At 47.2% G+C, this 19833-nt stretch overlaps 1 protein-coding gene across 1 annotated transcript in view; it reads left to right on the top strand.

Annotated features, from left to right (window-relative positions):
• Positions 1–19833, top strand: part of LOC123935782 (anosmin-1-like) — a 174796-nt gene that overhangs the window by 94362 nt on the left and 60601 nt on the right. The window contains exon 3 of the mRNA XM_045996590.1: positions 2477–2539. Within this exon, the coding sequence (XP_045852546.1) occupies positions 2477–2539 (63 nt within the window). The remainder of the gene's footprint in view (positions 1–2476; positions 2540–19833) is intronic.

The following is a 19833-nucleotide window of genomic DNA, read 5'->3' as shown; positions in this document are numbered from 1 at the left end:
AGCAAAGGGACCGTATTGACTCTTTTTGTTTGTTTTGGAGAGGGAGAGAGAGGCTCTTAAGCAGGGACCATTTTCAGTGTGGAGCCTGACTTGACCTCACAACCTGGGATCATGATCTGACCGGAAATGGACAGTCACTCAAGGAGCTGAGCCACCCAGCTGGCCCTATGGACTGCCCCCCCCAATCAAATCCTGTAGCCGTTCGTCCAGCTCCCCCAGCTTTACTGAGATATGATTCGCAACGTTGTTTCACTTCAGTTGTGCGTCGTGGTCATTTGATACACATATGTATTGGGAAATGTTTGCTGCAATCAGGCGGTTCTCTCCAAAGTTTAGTAAGCATCAGAGTTTCTTGGAGAGCTTGCTAACAGACTCCTGGCTCCCGATCCCAGAGATTCTGACTCTACGTCTGGGGGCAGGCCGTGAACTTGCATTTCTGAGCACCTGCCAGGTGAGGTTCACACTGTCGGTCATTGATCACACCGTGAGCAGCGCTGCTGTGACAGGCAGCTGACGCGTGGACAGTAGAGCGCCTTAGACTTTCAACTGTGTTTTAAAATACAGGGGGAGTTGGCTACCAAGTGGAGTAAAAAAATAATGAAAAAAAATACATATTTATATATCCCGAATTCTAAGGTATACTTATGTGGATTTTATTTTTTTTAAGATTTTATTTATTTGACAGAGCAAGAGAGAGATCACAAGTAGACAGAGAGGCAGGCAGAGAGAGAGGGAAGCAGACTCGCCGCTGAGCAGAGAACCCGATGCGGGACTCGATCCCAGGACCCTGAGACCATGACCCGATCCGAAGGCAGCGGCTTAACCCACTGAGCCACCCAGGAGCCCCCTTATGTGGATTTTAACTGAGAACGTTGATCCTAATTGGAAATTTTATCAGGAATGAAATAAAAATCATATAGATAAAATAATGACCTGATGGGAACCAGCAGTAAACCAGTGTTTAGAGAATTGACATTTAACTATATGGATGTATTCATTTTTACTCATTAAAACATAAAATTGAGAATCAAGTCTATTCATATTAACGTAACATTTTAATTTCAACCACGAGGACTGGCTGTGATCCCTGATTTATTACTGTATGTTGTATATAGTACATACGGTGCTATCAATTATATAAGCTTACTGTATTTCATGTAGTATATATGGTATATGCAGACTGTGTAATGCTGTGGTGCACATATATGTGTGTATGCAGAGTTCCATGGTGTGGTAGTACCGTGTATGTAACGGATACAGTATGTATACAGTACAGATACGGTATGTGATCTTTATATTTCATGCATTGTACAAGTACTATATATAGTAATAAATTATATACAGGTACACGTACTAGTACTATAGATCCTCCTATATATGGCAGAAAAGTATCTATGCGTGTATATATACTTTTTTCAACAATTATTCTTTGTATTACATATATAATGCACATACATTTAATATAGGTAACATACTTTTATATATATGATACATTATTAACTATTTATTATTATGATTGTTAATGAATAATGGAGCCTAGTTATAAACTTTGATTTGTTACCGTATATGGTAATACATTTTAAACACATATTCAGACTTTATTCTCTGTTCTGAAACTCAGAGTTTATTCCATATATTTCAGTAGATTTAATGTATTCTAATATTTATTTGGTAAATTTAATTTATTTAATATATTCTAATATTTATTTGGTATATTTTTATGTTTTATATTATGTTTTATGTTATGATGTATTCAAAATACTGTAATAGAGTAATTAAACTGGGTGTGTGTTAATGCTGTGAGACCCACTGAGGTAAAGATTAGTGAACAGTGACGTTATATATAGATATTTAATACGAAGCAACTTCACCCATTCCCTGCAGACTATATAGAGAACAGTCCTTTGGTGCCAATTGTAAAGCAGGTTCATGTTAAAGTTCCTGAAAAAAACAAAATTCATCTGTGACGACCACCTTTAGAAAACTTTTTTTTTAAGATTTTATTTTGACGTCCTCTCTGCAGCCCAGGTGGGGCTCGAACTCCCAGCCCCGAGACGGAGAGCTGTGTGCTCCACCCACCCAGCAGCCGGCGCCCCTAGGAAACATTTCTCACCCAACGCAGATACTCTCGTCCGGGCGGTTCTGCCAGATGGCGCGTGTCCGAGGGTGAACGCCGTGTCCCGCGCCCCCCCCCCCCCCCGCCCAGGCTCTTGCAGTCGCGGGGGCGCAGATGGCTTCTGCTGCGTCCTGACGCTCTCGCTCAGGCGCCGTCCGCCCCGCGCGGGTGATGCCCGGGAGCCGCCCTGCGCAAAGCCGCAGCAGAAGCAGGCGGGCAGGGGCAGGGAGCAGGCGCGGGTGATGCCCGGGAGCCGCCCTGCGCAAAGCCGCAGCAGAAGCAGGAGGGCAGGGGCAGGGGCAGGTGCTTGTCCTTGGCTGTGTCTCACCCGCGCTGTCTGTCCTTCTGCTTCTCCCCCAGTGTCTGGAGCCGTGCAGGGAGTCGTGGGACCCGCGGAAGCAGCAATGCCAGAGCTTCTGTGAGGTAAGGGGACCCCGCGCGGCCCGAAGTCCGGGCCAGTGGCACCGAGGGCCGCCGCCTTCCGCCGGGAGGGTGGCCGCGCGGGTCTTGAGAAGTCACTCACGGGAAGGGGACAAACACTGTTGAGCTGCCTTAAAGCCGAGCCCCGCAGCGCTTGCGTGACTGGAAGCAACTTTAGGACATATGCGTAGAGACGGGGACCGTCTTCGAGGTAGAAACCGCTGCTGTCCCCCGTCTCTCCGTCCCCGCTGTCGTCCGGGTGTCTGTCAGCGCGCTGTTGACGCCCTCGTGCTGTCTGCGAGGAGCGGGTTCTCGGCCTTTTCCGCTCCCCGTCCCGGTGGCCCATGTGCTGGGCGGGAGGCTGGACCCCGCGGCGTCTGCGGGCGGGAATAGAGGCGGTTCCTGCCCCGCACAGCGGCCGCCTGGACCCCCGTGCTGCCGCGGAGGGCGGGAGCCTCTGCAGGACCGGCTCCTCCAGGGCCCGTCGGGGTCCAGGCTCGGGTCCAGCCTGGGGTCCTATCGGGCGCAGCGAGGAGGCCGTGGGCTGGCCTGCCGCCGGCCCCGCAGAAGAGGGAGAGCGCGACCGGCTCCTCCAGGCCGCTGGGGAGCAGCGGTGGGAGAGTCCCCCCACCCCACACCAGTGACCACAGCAGCTATGTCCAGGGTTGGGAGGGCAGACGGGGAGGGAGGCCCCGTGGCACGGCCCGGAGTGCTGGGCTGGGACGCCTCTGAAGGGACCAGGAGGCGGGCGGGAGCCTGTCCAAGCCCCCGCACGAGGAGCTCCTGGGGCCCCGCCGCCCGGGTTTCAACCGGAGGGTGCGCAGGGTCCACCCTGAGCGTCCGAATGCAGAGCCGGGTGACAGGAGCGTCATCTGTGTGTAGGACGCAGGTGCCCGCGGCAGGACAGCGCTCACCGTCCCCACGCGTGGAGAAGAGCAAAGCGTGCAGTGCGACTCTGTGGGGACGCGTCGGGTCTGCCGGCCCCACCCCAGGCAGAGGGACCGAGCCTGAAGCGGCAGCCCCGGCCGCACACCTTCCCTGCATCCGAGTGCGCCGTGACTCGACTTCCCTCATACAACGGCGGGGGTCACGGCGTTCCTGGGTTCTCGAAGCGCAGTGTTCCCCGTGGTTGCAGAGCGGAGTGCAGGGGCCTTCTCAGCGGGAGCAGGTCCGGTGTGGATCATCCCAGTCACACTTTTACGCGGCTTAGGAAGTTCTGCTCAGCGCTTGGTGGCGGTCGCTGGCCCGTGGTGGTTTGCACCAGCTTCCCTGATGAGGCCGTGTTGCTGGGAGCGCTTCCGACCCGAGGGCTACGGTCGCGCAGTCGTTGAAGCATTTTGTAGTGGCGCACACTGGGATGCCTCGAGTGATACCGACGACTGGCCGAGAGCCCAAGTTATTCAGCCCAGTTGCTCTGCAAGGACACTCACCGCTAGGCTCACGGTTGGGTGTGAACTCCCACAGAGGAAGAACCTTCCCGTGGCTTTGTATCCAGCCCTTCTGGGTGGTGGGGGTAGGACACCCGCTTCAGTCATGGTTTCTGTCCTCCCTCAAGGGAGCTGACGTATCATCCATCCATTCTCCCCAGAACATTTTGGCTTCTTCAGGGATTCTGTCCAGACTTTTCCAGAAAGCATATGCTGACCTGGCGTTCAATTTCATGTGTCTTTATATTAGTTATCTCTGCTGCCTAACAAATGACCCCAAGCTTAAAACAACACACGTTCCTTCCTTCCTTCCTTCTTTCCTTCTTCCTTCCTCCCTCCCTTTCTTTCTTTCTTCCTTTCTTTCCTATTATGTTATGTTAGTCACCATAAAATACAACATGAGTTTTTGTTGCAGTGTTCCAGAATTCACTGTTTTTGCATCACACCCAGTGCTCCATGAACTCCGTGCCCTCCATAATACCCACCACCAGGCCCACCCAACCCTCCACCCCCCGCCGCTCCAAAACCCTCAGTTTTTTTCTCAGAGTCCATAGTCTCTCGTGGTTCATCTCCCAACTCCCTTCTCCTCTCCATCTCCCCATGTCCTCCGTGTTATTCCTTATGCTCCACCAGTAAGCAAAACCGTATGATAGTTGACTCTCTCTACTTCACTATTTCGCTCAGCATAATCTCTTCCAGTCCCGTCCATGTTGCTACAAAAGTTGGGTATTCATCCTTTCTGATGGAGGCATAATACTCCATCGTGTATATGGACCACATCTTCCTTATCCATTCGTCCGTTGAAGGGCATCTTGGTTCTTTCCCCAGTTTGGCGACCGTGGCCATTGCTGCTGTGAACATTGGGGTACAGATGGCCCTTCTTTTCACTACATCTGTATCTTTGTGCAATTGCAGGGTCATAGGGAAGCTCTATTTTTAATTTCTTGAGGAATCTCCACACTGTTTTCCAAAATGGCTGCACCAACTTGCATTCCCACCGACAGTGTAAGAGGGTTCCCCTTTCTCCACATCCTCTCCAACACACGTTGTTTCCTGTCTTGCTAATTTTGGCCATTCTACCTGGTGTCAGGTGGTTTTGATTTGAATCTCCCTGATGACTAGTGATGATGAACATTTTTTCATGTGTCTGTTAGCCATTTGTATGTCTTCTTTGGAGAAGTGTTTGTTCATGTCTTCTGCCCAATTTTTAATCTGATTATCTGTTTTTTGGGTGGTGAGTTTGAGGATTTCTTTATAGATCTTGGGTATAAGCCCTTGGTAGTATCATTTGTGAATATATTTTCCCATTCCATGGACAATACATGTTTCTTATCTCACAGTTTCTGTGCATTGGGAGTTTAGACATGACTTAAAGGTGTTCTTTGCATCAGGGTCCCACGATGCCATCATCAGGGTGTCTGCTGAGCTTGCTTTCTCATCTGTGGGCTCAGCTATTTCTGCTCACGGTCTGCCTCCAAGCTCATGGTGGTTGTTGGCAGAATGCATCCCTTACGGTTGTGGAATTCAGGTCGCATTCTCTCGGTGGCTGGAGGCCACTCTCACATCTGAAGGTTGGCTGCAGTTCCTCACCACATACCCTCCCTGCCAGGCCGGTCACAACGTGTATAGTTACTTTTTCAAGGCCAGCGAGACCTCTCGACCCGCAGTGTGCTGAGACCAAGCTTTCCATAATACAACACAGTCTCCGGAGGTCCACCTCTTCCCCTTTGCCATATTCTCCTGGTTAGAAGCAAGTCACAACAGCCACCAACACACACACACGCACACACACACACGCAAAGGGAGGTGATGACATCAGGGGACGGTTATGACTCAGTGGTGCTCGCTCTGAGCTGTGTCAGCTACAAAAAGCAAATAAAAAGCAGTGGTTCAGGCCCCTTGAGGCATTGACCAGAGCGGAGTCGTCAGAAATACAACAAACCGGGGTATTGGTGCAGGTGTTGTGTGTTCCGTAACTTGCCCTCCTGGTCCTGTTTTGCATTCTGTGCTCTACGCAAACCGTCCATCTGTGTGAATTAAAATGTGCAGTCGTAGGATCTGGAGGAACAAGGTGGACCACGTTGTTGGCTTCATAAACATGCGACCCCTTACGATCCGTCATGCAGGGTGGACGTTGTGACATCAGAAGGAAGGTGTCACTGAGGTCATCTGAAACCTGTCTCGCTAGCAGTGTCCAATGTGACAGCGCACTTCTGGGACAGCGCTTCTCTCTGAAAGGGCCGTGAGGGCTGCTGGACCCAGTGCAGCTGATAGAAATGGGACTCATGGACCAACGGTGACTCCTGCTCCGGCGGGAGGGGTGAGCTGGAACCGGAGAGGCCGGTTCACAGACCTCAGCCCGCTGGTGCCACCACGCGAGCTCCCTGTTCCCCGTCAGTCCCTCTCGGCCGTCTTCTTCTCCGTGTCTTGTTTCCTTGAATGTTGCATTCACGTCTGCCTCCCGCGTTGACAAAGACTGGGTCCTGGAAGACCGATCCCCGTTTTGGCATTTGGAGGCTCATTGTTCACTGAGGCAGCGCTAAGACAATCCTGTCTGCCTCTCGCTTCCCCCGTCACTTGCTCCGCGTGCCTACAAGATCCCCGTTTTCATAAACCTACCATGCTTTCCCTTCGTAAACGTTTACACCCAGAAGGACTCCACGGTGCATTCCCCTTCCGGTGGAAAGGCTGAACCGTTGGATGGGTTGGACCCACTGTGTTCATTTGCAAACTCTCTGAGCTTTTTTTGTCTCTGAAGGCACCGTTTGCCTCCCGTTGCTACAAGTGAAGTTGTGTAGGAACACGGCCTCGCCGGCTTGCGGGGCTTCTGTCGGAGGCCGCGTTGGGGCCGTGTGGCCGCAGAGCTGAGGGCCTGTGACGGGTCTGGAGGTGCACAAGGCTGAGGCTGCTTACGGCGGCGCCTGCAGATGTTTCCACCTCCTGCGCTACGCGAGGAAGCGGTCCTCATCCTGCCAGGACCCTGCCGGACCCTTCAGAACGTTGTTGCTTCCTGACCTGTACACCCAGCACCTGTTTCTACACAAGCTCCATTGTTCTTGGTATTGTAGTCACAACGTCAGTTTCCCTCCGTAGAAGAGGTCTTCGGAGGCACGGTCACGATCGCTCACCTCGAGTGGGTCTGTGGCTGCCGCGCACATGGATCTCCTTAACTTCGCGTCTCATCGTTCTACAGTGCCAGCTGCTGCGGCGGTGAGGGACGTTATTCCTTAGAAGAAACAGCTGACTGTGTCAGAGCCGGAAGCGTGCAGGATGCCTTCTTTGGATCACATGGGAGAATTCTCCCCACGTCAGGTTTTGGAGGAGGGTGGGTCATGCTTTACTGTTTCTGTTTACTCATTAAACGTTATCTCCATCTTACTATTTTTCTAAAGATTTAAAAACCACCATCCACCATTTTTCTTCCTGATCATAAAGTGCATATTTCTTCACGTTTAAACATTCCCTTCTTACAATTGCAGGCATCTAAGTTATCAAGGAAAGTACTCTTTCCCTTTCTTAATGGTATAAAATCATTTTGTCTTCAAATTGCCATTGTCTACGTTTTAAGGGAACGTGATACCTGGTAGTTTGAGGCACTGCCTTGCTGAAGGACACACCATCTCTCATCTTTAGGGATGACGTTTCTGATTCACGATGTCCCCACCAAAGTGGGGACACGTCGGCAGTGTGAAGTGTGCGCTAGGGTCATGGAGAAGCCGAGACGCCCCTCTCTGTCCGGGATCCACGGAGGAGACAGGTGTTCAGGGCTCAGAGGAAAGCTGTTCCGGGGCCAGCTGGATTCCGAGAGACCCAGTTCTTGCTGGTGTGCGCCCAGGAAGAGGAAGGAGGTTTGCACTCAACCGCAGATAGGATTCCCGACTCCTTTCTTTGTGGTTTTTTCGCTTTTCAAAATGTTTCCGAAGCTTCTTATATTCGATTTTCACAACAATTCTTATAAGTTAAGCCTGAATTTTACTGGGTGAACTTAATGGGCAACAGGACTGACATACAAGGGGGAAATGGTGTTATCTGCCCGAGATCCCATGTTTAACGGCTTCTTCCTGAAGAAGATCTGGAATCCAGGTGCTCCCCTCCTGAGTCTGCTCTGTGACCCAGGACAGATTGGAGGAGGAAGCCATGCTCCCCGCAAAAGGAAAAGAATCTGAGCCTGTGTGTAACATAATGTTGTTGGCCGGCCATCTGGACTGAACTCCCTTGAACAGCAAGGGAGGTTTGCTTATGCAAAATCGTAGTTAATTAAGGGCCCTTCGAGGAACTAAAGGAACAACAAGGCTCCCTATGACTTTGGATGCCCCGGCAATAGAATGTTCCTGTCCTCCTGACAAAACACGTCAGAAACTAAAGCTGTTGGGGTCTATCACGGGGGCTTTCTCACACGCAAAACTTGTTATCCTTCCAGTGCTCCAAAACCCAGCGCACGCAGTAGACATCTCCCTTCAGGAATGGAAGCCACAGCTTCTGGTGTCTGGGACAGCAGTGAAAGGGTTAAATGTATGGGAAGAAGTTGAGTGCTGAACAAGAAAACGATGTCATATGCCCAGGTGTGCGTGTGTCTGCCGAGGGGGTGGTAGGCCCAAGAATCAGCGCAGGTGTGTTGGGGATGTCAGGGTGGAATTTGTGGAAGGTTTCTTCTGAAAGCTCCACGTTCTGTGCTGAAATCCCGTGCGTGGCCAGGAGTGGTCGTAAAATGGGGTGCAGGCGTGGGGCCACTGGCATGGAGCTCATTTTCAAAAAACGGTGGCTTTTATTATTATACATAGTAAACCTTCATTTTTAGAAGTGATAAGCCTTTACCTTTTACATGTTTGTAACACATGGAAGTGTTCCTTGTATTTCTGAATTGTGATCTTTGGGTGGTGGTGGTGGAAAGTGCGGACTCTGTCCTGGTTTCCCTTTCAATTTAGCAGATAGTGGGAGTCATGGAATGAAACGTTTCAAGGAATGCTTATAAAGTTTTACAATTGTTGTGAGATTTCCTTTACCTGCATCTTAGAAAGGAATTTATCCTCATTATATCAAATTTTATAGCCCAGCAGAATGACAAAATCAAGCCTACTGAGTGACTTCTTAAGGTTGTTCGGTCATTTATTGACTAAACAGGACATGTTCTCCATGGAATGTAGGCTTTTTCCCCTCATTTTTTGAAATAGGGAGACGCCATTTTCATTAAATTTTTATATAACACCAGGGGAATATAGAATCATATGAGATTCAACTAGAGGACACTTGATGAGTCTTGCAAGTTGATTACAAAAAAAAACAACCAACCCTGAAGATAGGAGATTATTCTGAATGATTTGAAGACCTATCTGGCTGGAAAAGAGGGACAGAGCAGGTAGAAGGAGTTAAGGGAATGGGCTGGAAATTGTAAGAGCATCAAATTTAAGTAAAATGAAAATAAGCAAATAAATAAAATAAGTAAAATAAAATCTCATGAAAGATGCTTGTACAACACTTAACCAGTGTCTGAACATGGGAAACATTGAGTGGATATCAGCCATTTTTACTCTGAAGGGAAAGGCAAGGTTAACATTTTTGAATTCTGTGATAGGTCAGTGAGGTAGAGGCTGAAGAGGAGTTTTGTCCTGATGAGGTGACTGGAAGCAGATCAGAGGGTTTCCGTGGAGAAGGAGTCATCACTGTCTCCAACTCTTGGTTGTCAGATAGAAAGTACGGGGAGAAATGCCGACCCAATACGCACAACTGTTTGTGTACGTTTAGGTTCCTTCACCAAGACCACGTGCGTGGCAGAAGGGGAGAGAAGGGGCTGTGGCCAGGGGCTCACCATCTGTGGACATGAGTTTTGAGTACCTTTCCTTTGGGAAGACTTGACTCCATTCGTGTGCTCGGGGAAACGAGTCCTGTGAGGTGTGTGAAGTTGGAGAGTGGGTCAGCATGGGTCAGAAGCCCAGAGTTCTGGAGTATGAAACCAGGAATGAGTCACGGAGACACCCGCTGTCCCTGTGAATGCCTAGTCCAGCATCCAGGATGGCCCTGACTCCACTGTGCGCACAGATCACCTTAGTGTGGTTCAGACGTACAGGTTTGGATTCAGTGGGCGTGTGCTGTGGGCCCCCAGAGCCTGCATTTCCCATGGGCAATGCTGAGGCCGCGGGCCCAGGGGCTGCCCGCATAGCAAGAACGTGGATCTCCCTCTGCGGTGTCGGGGTTCCCTGCCAAGCACTCACTTACACTTGCCTGTGAGTTCTGTGACGTCTTTTGTGTTTTCTTCTGTGATATTCTGTACGGAGAAAAGATGCAGTCGCTGGTAAGGACTGAAAATAAACAGATAAGGATGGTGTTTAGAAGAAAAGGCCCCATGTTCCTAATCACTCAAATTGCAGAACTCTAATTGTGGGTTTGTCTCCATCCCTCCATGAAAGGTATTTGACTAGGTATAGAATTCTAGGTTGACTTTTTTTCAAAATTAGTAGTTTAAAAATCTCTCTTCATTTTCTTCTGTCTTACATGTTTTCAGAAAAATCTCTGACATTCTCCTTTTCTTGTTGTGTATAAAATGTCTTTGTATTTCCCTGTCTGCTTTGAAGATTTTCTTGCTTTTTCTGGTTTTAAGCAATATGATGATGGAGTTGTGATTGGGTAGTTTTTCTATTTCTTCAGCTTGGGGGTCATGGAGATGCTTCTAATTCTAACTGGGCTATATAGTTTTTTTTTTAAATATTTTATTTATTTGACAGAGAGAAATCACAACTAGGCAGAGAGGCAGGCAGAGAGAGAGGAGGAAGCAGGCTCCCTGCGGAGCGGAGAGCCCGATGTGGGGCTCAATCCCAGGACCCTGGATCATGACCCGAGCCGAAGGCAGAGGCTTTAACCCACTGAGCCACCCAGGTGCCCCTGGGCTATATAGTTTTAATAAAATTTTTTACATGTCAGCTGATATTCCTTCCTTCCTTCTTTCCTTCCTTCCTACCTTCCTCCTCTTTCTTTCTTTCTGAAAGACTGTGTGTGAGCAGGTGGAGGGCGAGAGGCAGGGAGAGGGAGAGAGCGCATCTCAAGCAGACTCCATACCCAGCACAGAGCCCAACATGGGGGCCATCTCATGACCCTGAGATCATGACCTGAGCTGAAATCAAGAGTTGGCTACTTCACTGACTGAGCCAGCCAGGTGGCCCGGTACGTGAGCCAATATTTTTTTCTATCCCATTCTCTGTATCCTCTCCTCTGGGACTCTAATTATACATGATAGGCTTTGGATTATGACTTGAGTCTTCTGATTGTGTTTTTTTCTTCATCCCACCCCCCCCACCCCACCCCCCACCCCTGCTTTATTTTGCTAATTTTCACCAGTGTGTCTTCAAGTTCCCTTCTTTAGAGAATGCCTGACATTCTTAAGATGCTCTTGGGCATAGTTTTCATTTCTTCATGTTTACTTCTGGAAGTCCCATGGAGGTCTTTCTGCGTCTTTCTCCCACATTCCCTGGCAGACAGAGCCCATTTATAATGACTTTCAAAATGTCCATTTCGGCTAACTCCATCACCTCTATCATTTCTGGTTTTGTTTCTTTAGATTTCTTTTTTCTCTTTTTCCTTTTGGACTTGTGACTGGTCTCTGAAGGGAGAGGTTGTGGTCTTGTGGGACTGAGCCCGTCCTTGTGGGATCTGAAGCTGTTTGCAGGTAGATGGTGTCAGAACTGAGTTGAATTGTAGGACACGCGCTGGTGTGCGAAACTGCCACACCAGCAATGAAACTGGGGACATAGAACTTTTCAGTGTGTCAGGCGGTAAAGTGTGTATCTTTTCTAAGTATGATTCTACTGGTACCTTGAATGGGTGCGACAGTTTTGCATAGTTGGCCAGTGTTTGCAAAATTCTTTGAGATGGAAGGCTTTTAGAAGCTTAAAAGTATAATAAAAGAATAAACAGTTACATTTCACAACTTCATAATCTGTTCCTCTTTTTCTTCTTCTTTTTTTTAATTTTAAGGAGGCGCCATGCCCAATGTGGGGCTTGATCTCGTGACCCTGAGATCAGGAGTCACGTGCTCTGCCAATGGAGCCAGCTGCATGCCCCTAGAAGTCATTCCTCTTTGTAAGAAATGACGGATATGGGGATTTTAGGCAATCTGTAATTAACCTGTACTGTTTCCCATTGTTTTTTTGTAGGATGTCTAGAACTATGTTTAAAAATTCTGATACTCATGTTAGTGGCTAACATTAATTTTAACTTTTTGATGTGCCAAAATCTTGCTAATTTTTTTGCATACTTAATACTTAGGGTAATAGTACACAGTAATCATAATTATCCTGCTTTTGTATTTGGAGATACTGAGACTTGTAAAATTAGTTTTGCCTCCGAATCCTATAGCTCTTGCCTGATTGATGTATTTGCTATTCCCTCCTTCTAGAATATTCCTCTGTCCTTCCCATCATTTTCTGTATTCACATCACTCTAAATATTGATGGCTTATCTCTTTTTTTAAAGATTATTTATTTATTTATTTGTCACAGAGAGAGATCACAAGTAGGCAGAGAGGCGGGCAGAGACAGAGAGAGGGGGGAAGCAGGCTCCCTGCTGAGCAGAGAGCCCAATGCAGGGCTCGATCCCAGGATCCTGAGCTCATGACTTAATCTTTTTTAAGAGCTTTCTCTTTGTCTAATCCTTTTTAAAGGGTTATTTACCATTTTTTTAATTGCAGTATGGTTGACACAGTGTGACATTAGTTCCAGGAGTATCCGTAGTGACTCAGGTTCTGTGTACCTTGTCCTGTGCCCCCGTCTGTCAGCACACAATAATATTACAGTGCCACGGGCTGTCTTCCCTACGCTGCATCTTTTACCCTGTGACTGTTCATTCCCTTAGGCTAATCCTCTGTTGACCTCATGAACTTTCATGACTTGCTGTGTCTGCCTTATTTTACTACAAATTAAACTCCTTGATGAATTACCTGCTTGCTGCTAACGGTATAAACAGTAAGCATGGCAGAGCACAATTTCCATACGTTCTCTTGCTCGTCATTCCATGCCTAACCCCTAGAGCGGCAGTTTGGCTTACGAATTAGTATGTAATCCTTCCACGGGGTGATTGTTTCATAGGCATGCCTGGCAATTCCAGGTAACAAAATACAGGCCGAAGGGGAGAGAGGGAAATGAGAGTTTAACTGGAGGGCCCTCACTGTCCCTGGCTCTCGAGGAGTTTTTGAATTTCTGGAATCACATATGTGCCTAGGGATCTTCCAGAGATCTTCCAGCAAGATTTCGGAGCGTTGCTCCCTGTGGAAGATCTGACCATTGATCTTTCCATACAAGGTGGCACATTTGCCTTCCAAACAAATAGAAAAGCAGGTCAACGAAGAAAGATGACTGTCATCTGTCAAAAGGGACACGTCCTCTTTGGAAGAGACTTGCCTAACACGCATGTTTCTGATTTTCTTCTATTTTATATTATTCATGGCTAAGGTGCATAATTTTCCCCAGAACCAAACTGATTGTAATCCCATCTAATAAATTAGTGTGTATAATTGAGTTTCCAGGCAAATCATAATTGCATTTACAAGAACAAATTAGAAACATTTGAAAGGAGAATGCTTTTTTCCTATTTCATGCATACTTGGTATTTAAATTCTTTCTTTGAAAGAAATTCTGGCAGTTTTGGTTGCTTTTTTTTTTTTTAAGATTTTATTTATTTATTTGACAGAGAGAGATCACAAGTAGGCAGAGAGGCAAGCAGAGAGAGTGAGAGGGAAGCAGGCTCCCTGCCGAGCAGAGAGCCCGATGCGGGACTCGATCCCAGGACCCTGAGATCATGACCTGAGCCGAAGGCAGTGGCCTAAACCACTGAGCCACCCAGGCGCCCCTTGGTTGCTTTTTTTTAAACATTATAATGTTTTTATTATTTTGTAGAAATGATATGTGCACATTGAAAACTTCGTATGAACACCGGAGAATAAAACCAAACCATGACTCCAAATTCTGCCATCCGGGAGAGCCATGCTTACCTGGGCGGAAAGTTACCGTAGGAAACCTAAGACTGTTCTCTTTACAAATTCCTGATTAAAACGTTGGCCCTTGGGACGCCTGGGTGGCTCAGTTGGTTAAGCGGCTGCCTTCGGCTCAGGTTCATGATCCTAGTGTCCTGGGATCGAGTCCCATATCGGGCTCCTTACTCGGCAGGGAGCCTGCTTCTCCCTCTGCCTCTGCCTACCTCTCTGCCTACTTGTGATCTTTCTCTCTCTGTCTCTCTCTCTCTCCAAATAAATAAAATATTAAAAAAAAAAAAGTTGGCCCTTGGCCAGCATGTGGGAACTTAGGTCTGCGGAGGTTTCACATGATTCCTTAACCGACAAGAGGTGCTCCCTGGTCTTAAACTGTCAGCTCAGCAACGTGGTTTATGATGGGCACCTGTTTCCTCCTGGGAGTCTGGGTTTTGGGGACGTGCTAACCATATAATGTTTATACGGTTAGCAGCAGGTGCCTTCGTGCCCAACCTCAGTAAAAACTCTGGACGCAGATTCTCTCCTGAACTTGTTTGGTGGCAGCATTTCTCACGTGTTGTCACAAGTCCTGCAGGAGCCATCGAGCGCATCCTGTGTGATGGCCGCTGTGAGAGGACTCCCAGAAGCTCGTCCGTGGTTTGCTCCCTGTGCACATTTTCCCAGTTCCTGATGGTGCTGTAGCAAATCAGAGCCCACAGTATGACTCTATGCTGAGTCCTGTGAGTCCCCGCTGTGAATGATCAGACCTGGGGGCAGTCTTGGGGACCTCGATATGTTACCATTAGGCAGACACCTTACCTGACATTTCTGTGCATGCTGGCTTTTAATGATGCTTGATGTTTAATACTATTTGAATATAGCAGAAGAAACAGAAACCCCCAAATTTCAGGGAGAAAGAGATGATGAAGAATATTATGAAACCAAAAGCATTGTTTTAAATATTTTACATTTGCCCGATTGTTGACTGATGCCCTCAAGTTAACTTCAATGTAAGCTACTTAGGTGTTCCCCACACCACTCCTATCTACCAATTTTTCTGACATTATTTCCTAATTCTTAGTTTTATCATATTGAATACTTTTCCTTGACCACAATTCCTAATTTTTTCAATTTTAGTTTTATATTTACGTGAGTGACAAAATGATTGAGTCTATTATGCTAATAATTTCTTTATACCTGGCTTCTAAATTCGATCATATCTTGGGGCGCCTGGCTGGCTTAGTCACTGCAGCACGTGACTGTGGATCTCGGGGCTGTGAGTCAAGCCCCATGTTGGGTATAGAGGTGACTTAAAATCTTTTTAAACAATTCGATCATATCTTACTGTAGTTTTAAAAAGGATCCATACATACCATTTTCTTTGAAACCACTTACGGCAAACTTTGCCCGCCATTACACATGAAGTCCAAATCGAATTGCACAGACTTCTCATCACATAAGTATATGCATCATTTTCTTTGGGTACTAACCCATTTATTCTTGTCGCCTGCCTGTCTTTAGAACGGCTGAATTTGGCACTGCATTGTTTAGTGAGAAAGGCCCATGGGTGCCGTATAGTCCCTGAGTTTTTTTTGGTCTTTGAGAATGTTTCTGTCGTATATACTTGTGAATGACAGCTGATTTTTTTATATATGTAAATAGATATGATTATATATATAAGCTATAGATAATATGATTTTATGTGTATAAGCTATATATATGTATATACATATATATAGTTTATTTTACTTATTGTTATAGAGTTATTGCTGTATTGGCTCCAGACATTAAATTTTGTAGAGAAAAATCGATTGGGAGGAAACCGTATTTTCTCCATCGGAATCCACCTGAGGTTTCTACCTGGGTGTCTGAAAAGTTATATTTTCATCCTTGAAGTTCAGTAGCACAAGCTATATTTCAGTGTTGCTTGTTTTCATCAGTATTCCTGGGTAAGATTTCTGTCCTTTTGATTTACACATATATCATTTACGTGTGTGTGTGTGTATGGGAAATACAGACATAAAATATATACATATATATATGTGTGTGTGTGTGTGTCAGTCATCCAGATGATTCCCATCTATTATGTATGTAAGAACCTAGCCGCAGTGCGTTCCCTCTCTTCGTGGGTATTTCAAGAGTTACACCCTCCAGGGCGATGCTCATAGGAATGCAGGTGGACGGCGGCTGGCTTAGCCATCTTCTTATCACCATATCTGAGATATGGTGTGGTCTTTAGAAAGCCATCAGTTGTCATTGTGGCTCACACACATCCTTGTCTTGTGATTTGGGATAAATTATAATCTCCCCAAGCTTCTGTTTCATCATTTGTGAGACGGAAATAATAATGGTTATGGGGGTTTGGGGGCCTTGGTGAGATGCGCCTTGGTGAGACTGCGTGCCGGAGGGATTCTCTATGCGACGCTGCGTTTGCTTTTTGGCTGGAGCAGGAAAACCCACTCAAGGCCTGGCTTTTTGCAAAGGATGCTACATTTGATGCATGATATGGTTCTGTTGAATTGAATTCCACACCAAGGGCAATGTTCTTTCCATCCCTGAGGCCTCGTATATGTATGATTTCTAACACAGGTAGATGACTTACGAACTTAATGTTTTTATGTTCTTCGTTGGTTACGGCATGAATTATTTCGTTGTATGGTCCTTGCGTTTTATACCACACAAACAAAACAAAGATAATGGTGTCTTTTCACTAAGGTGTCCGGGAACTGTTAACCTACTGTTTGTTGTTAGGGTTTCACTTTATGTCTATCATTTGCCAGGCACGTTGAGATTGGCATGTTGTCCACATACAGCACTAAGAAACACACTTTAGTCTTTAAGAGATGGAGTGTAGGAGAGGTTTGTAAGAATTAACGAATATGTAACAGTCCACAAACTATGAAGTTTTCCACCTAATCCCACCACCCCCCTGAGTGTTTTCATTTACTCCATACTTTGCTTTATCCGACCCTTCTTTGGGAGCACAATGACATCCATGAGATACCGACGACTCTAGAAAAATGCAGGATCCTGGAAGAGCAGTGCTTCATATGAGTAGTTTTATACAGGCATCACAGATACGTTAATTTTACAATGAATAGTTTGCCTCAACGGCTGGATATATTTTTATAAAGAAGTAGTATGACATTTTGCACGTGCTCTCATTCACCATGAAGCCGATGGGCATCCTAGTCCTAATGATTTGGATAACTCACCCCCTTCCTACATTTTTCACACCCCCCACCAGTAATTAACTTGGAATATCACAAGAGATAGAAGGTGCTTCCTGGTCAGAAGTGTCTTCACTGACACCGAATGACCTTTGTTCACGGGACTTAAACTGGCCATTAGTAGAGGAATTTACCCATTTTCTTTGGATCTAGAGTACTAATATCCACACATCATTTTTCCCGACTTGCACTCATCTTGGTCCTCATTCGGTTCAACTAGAACATTCCCAGTAAGCTACGCTCAAAGGCATAGTGAGAGACCTGCATATGGAAACCATACATTCTCCGATTTATAGTCAGACGGTTAATCGTTTTTCAACCAATCCAAGATACCGATCCAAGGTAACTGATAGAGAGCATCCAAATTTGCCTTCCACAGACATAAACCGCAGAACAGTTTGGCAGAAGTCTGCTGGAAGATTGTTGTACCAAGTCCCTGTCCTTGTAAGCGGATCCTCAAAACTCAGACGTTTTCTTTCCCGTAAGGGCCGGCAGGGCACCGTTCCCGCGTGCCGGTTTCCGTGCTGACTTGGCAGCAGCGTGCTGGAAAGTTGCAGATGGTCACTGCAGAGGAAGCAGGCCAGCTTTCTGTCTGTGGATCTTAAAACATTTTGGTCAGAATCACAGAAGAATTTGGAAATATTCGACAGTTAACTTGTGGCATGGGAAAAGAAAGGAGACACCCATTACCCCACTGCTAGGGAGCACCCATTGTGGGCCCGCTCTGCATAATAGACCTTGGTCCTTTGTGCACCGTCTCATGTAATATTCATCACGCTGTCTGTACTGTTGCAGGCTCATGGATCAGTCTTGAAAGCTCTGGTGCAAAGATGAACTTATTTTGTTCCCACATTTGTTTCCATGGTTCTCGAAACAATCCAACACGCACACACACACCCCCACACACACACGAGTCCCCATTTTCGAAGCCATCCCAAAAAGGAGGGCTGTTGAAAACGTAACGGGACACCTCTCACATCCACCGGGAGATCTGAACCGTCACGCTCGTTATGACCCTTCTTGTGTTCATCGGGATCCAGTGTTTCCCATCTGGGTCGGCTGCTGTTTTTGTTTCTAATTCTGCCCCATTAGCTCCGTCAGTAAATTATTATTTTTTATAATTTTTTAATAAACATATAATGTATTGTTACATCAGTGGATTATTAAGGTGAGGAGACATGGTCTCTGCGTTCCGCCGCTCGGGGTTCAAGGGCGTGGCGGTTGGCACACAGATCGTTCGAGTAACAGGGGCAGGCGGCCCCGTACTTCGTTATCTGAATGTCAAGTCCTACCCTGTGTTCACATGGGAAGCTGGAAGGGAGCTGATTTGATTATCCCATGGCACAGACTCAGTCACGGTGATTTCCTAGTGAGCCAGCGGTCAACACTTGCCAGGTTTAATAAAATTATTTCTACTTGGAAATTTCAGCCCGTGCGGGCCAAGTAATTCTGGTAACTAAGCAGTTGCAGCGCCCTGTCCCGTGTACATTTTGGTGGAAGAGGAGGACGGGCAGACGCCCGTCATTCCGGTTACAGCTCCCTTCCCACCCTGCTTTGACTCCCAAGTTTGGGTTGGGCCTGCATGTAGAGAGTCAAAAGCGAACAAAGGAGAGCACAGCTAGCGGCTCCCGGAAAAATGAGCTGTGACATCGACGAAGGGAGAAAGGCCTGAAGGATTGATGCTTTCACTGTGACCGAAGTTTTGAAAAAGTTAACTGGCTACAGATGTGTGACCCTTCAGTATGGAAACCGTGACCTTCCTGGCAAGTTGTGCCTGGGAAGTTCTTAGATCGAGACCCTCTTTTGACCGAGGGTGAATAACTTATTGGACGTCCGCAATTGCCGTTTCAACTTTGGGGTTGCACTTTTTGTAGGTAGCGTTTCCAGTTTTCCGCCTTGCGTTAGAGTGTGCGCTCTTCCCTTGTGGTCACAGGGAGTTGGATCCTCAGGAACATTAAACTGACACTTTCAGAAAGACCTCGTGTCTATCAGGGAGCACCCGCGTCTGGAACGGGACGCACGTGTTTCTGGCTCTGACGTAGATTTTCGTTTAATTCCGTTTAAATGCACATGGTGTAGCATTCACCATCATAACTCATATACAGACTTTTAATTTTTATTTCTTAAGATTTAGTTGCTTGAGAGAGAGAGTGCGCACGCGCGCACAGGAGCGGGCGAGGGGCAGAGGCAGAGGGTCCTCAAGCAGACTCCCCGCTGCGCTCAGGGTCCGACCCGGGGCTCCATCCCAGGACCCCGAGACCGTGACCTGAACTGCAACCAAGAGCTGGACGCTTAACGGACCGAGCCCCCAGGCGCCCCCATCGGCAGGTTTGGTGCAGCATCGTTGGGGGAACGAGGCAGGACAAGCGCAGCAGAACAGTTTGCGTTGGCGACGTGGTTAGCCGGGGCTCCTGGCATAGGTCCTCGAGCTGAAGTTACCAGGCTCGGGCTTTTCAAGGAGATTTCTGGTCACCATCAACATGCGAAATAGCGGCCTATAATTAACCCGCTACCCTGAAGTGAGTCAGAGACCTTCCTTTGTCTCCTCCCTTAAACCAGGGAGTTGGGCGATGGAGAGGTTTTTTCCTTTCCTTTTTAGCCCCTTGTCAACATACATCTCCCAGTGCTCGAGACCCTCGCTGGCCGACGGCCCCCCTGCCGGCGTCCCTGGGGATTACGTATGTGGCT

The sequence above is a fragment of the Meles meles genome, chromosome Y, assembly GCF_922984935.1.
Source record: "Meles meles chromosome Y, mMelMel3.1 paternal haplotype, whole genome shotgun sequence".
Taxonomy (NCBI): Eukaryota; Metazoa; Chordata; class Mammalia; order Carnivora; family Mustelidae; genus Meles; species Meles meles.
This window is presented reverse-complemented; position numbering and strand designations above follow the sequence as displayed.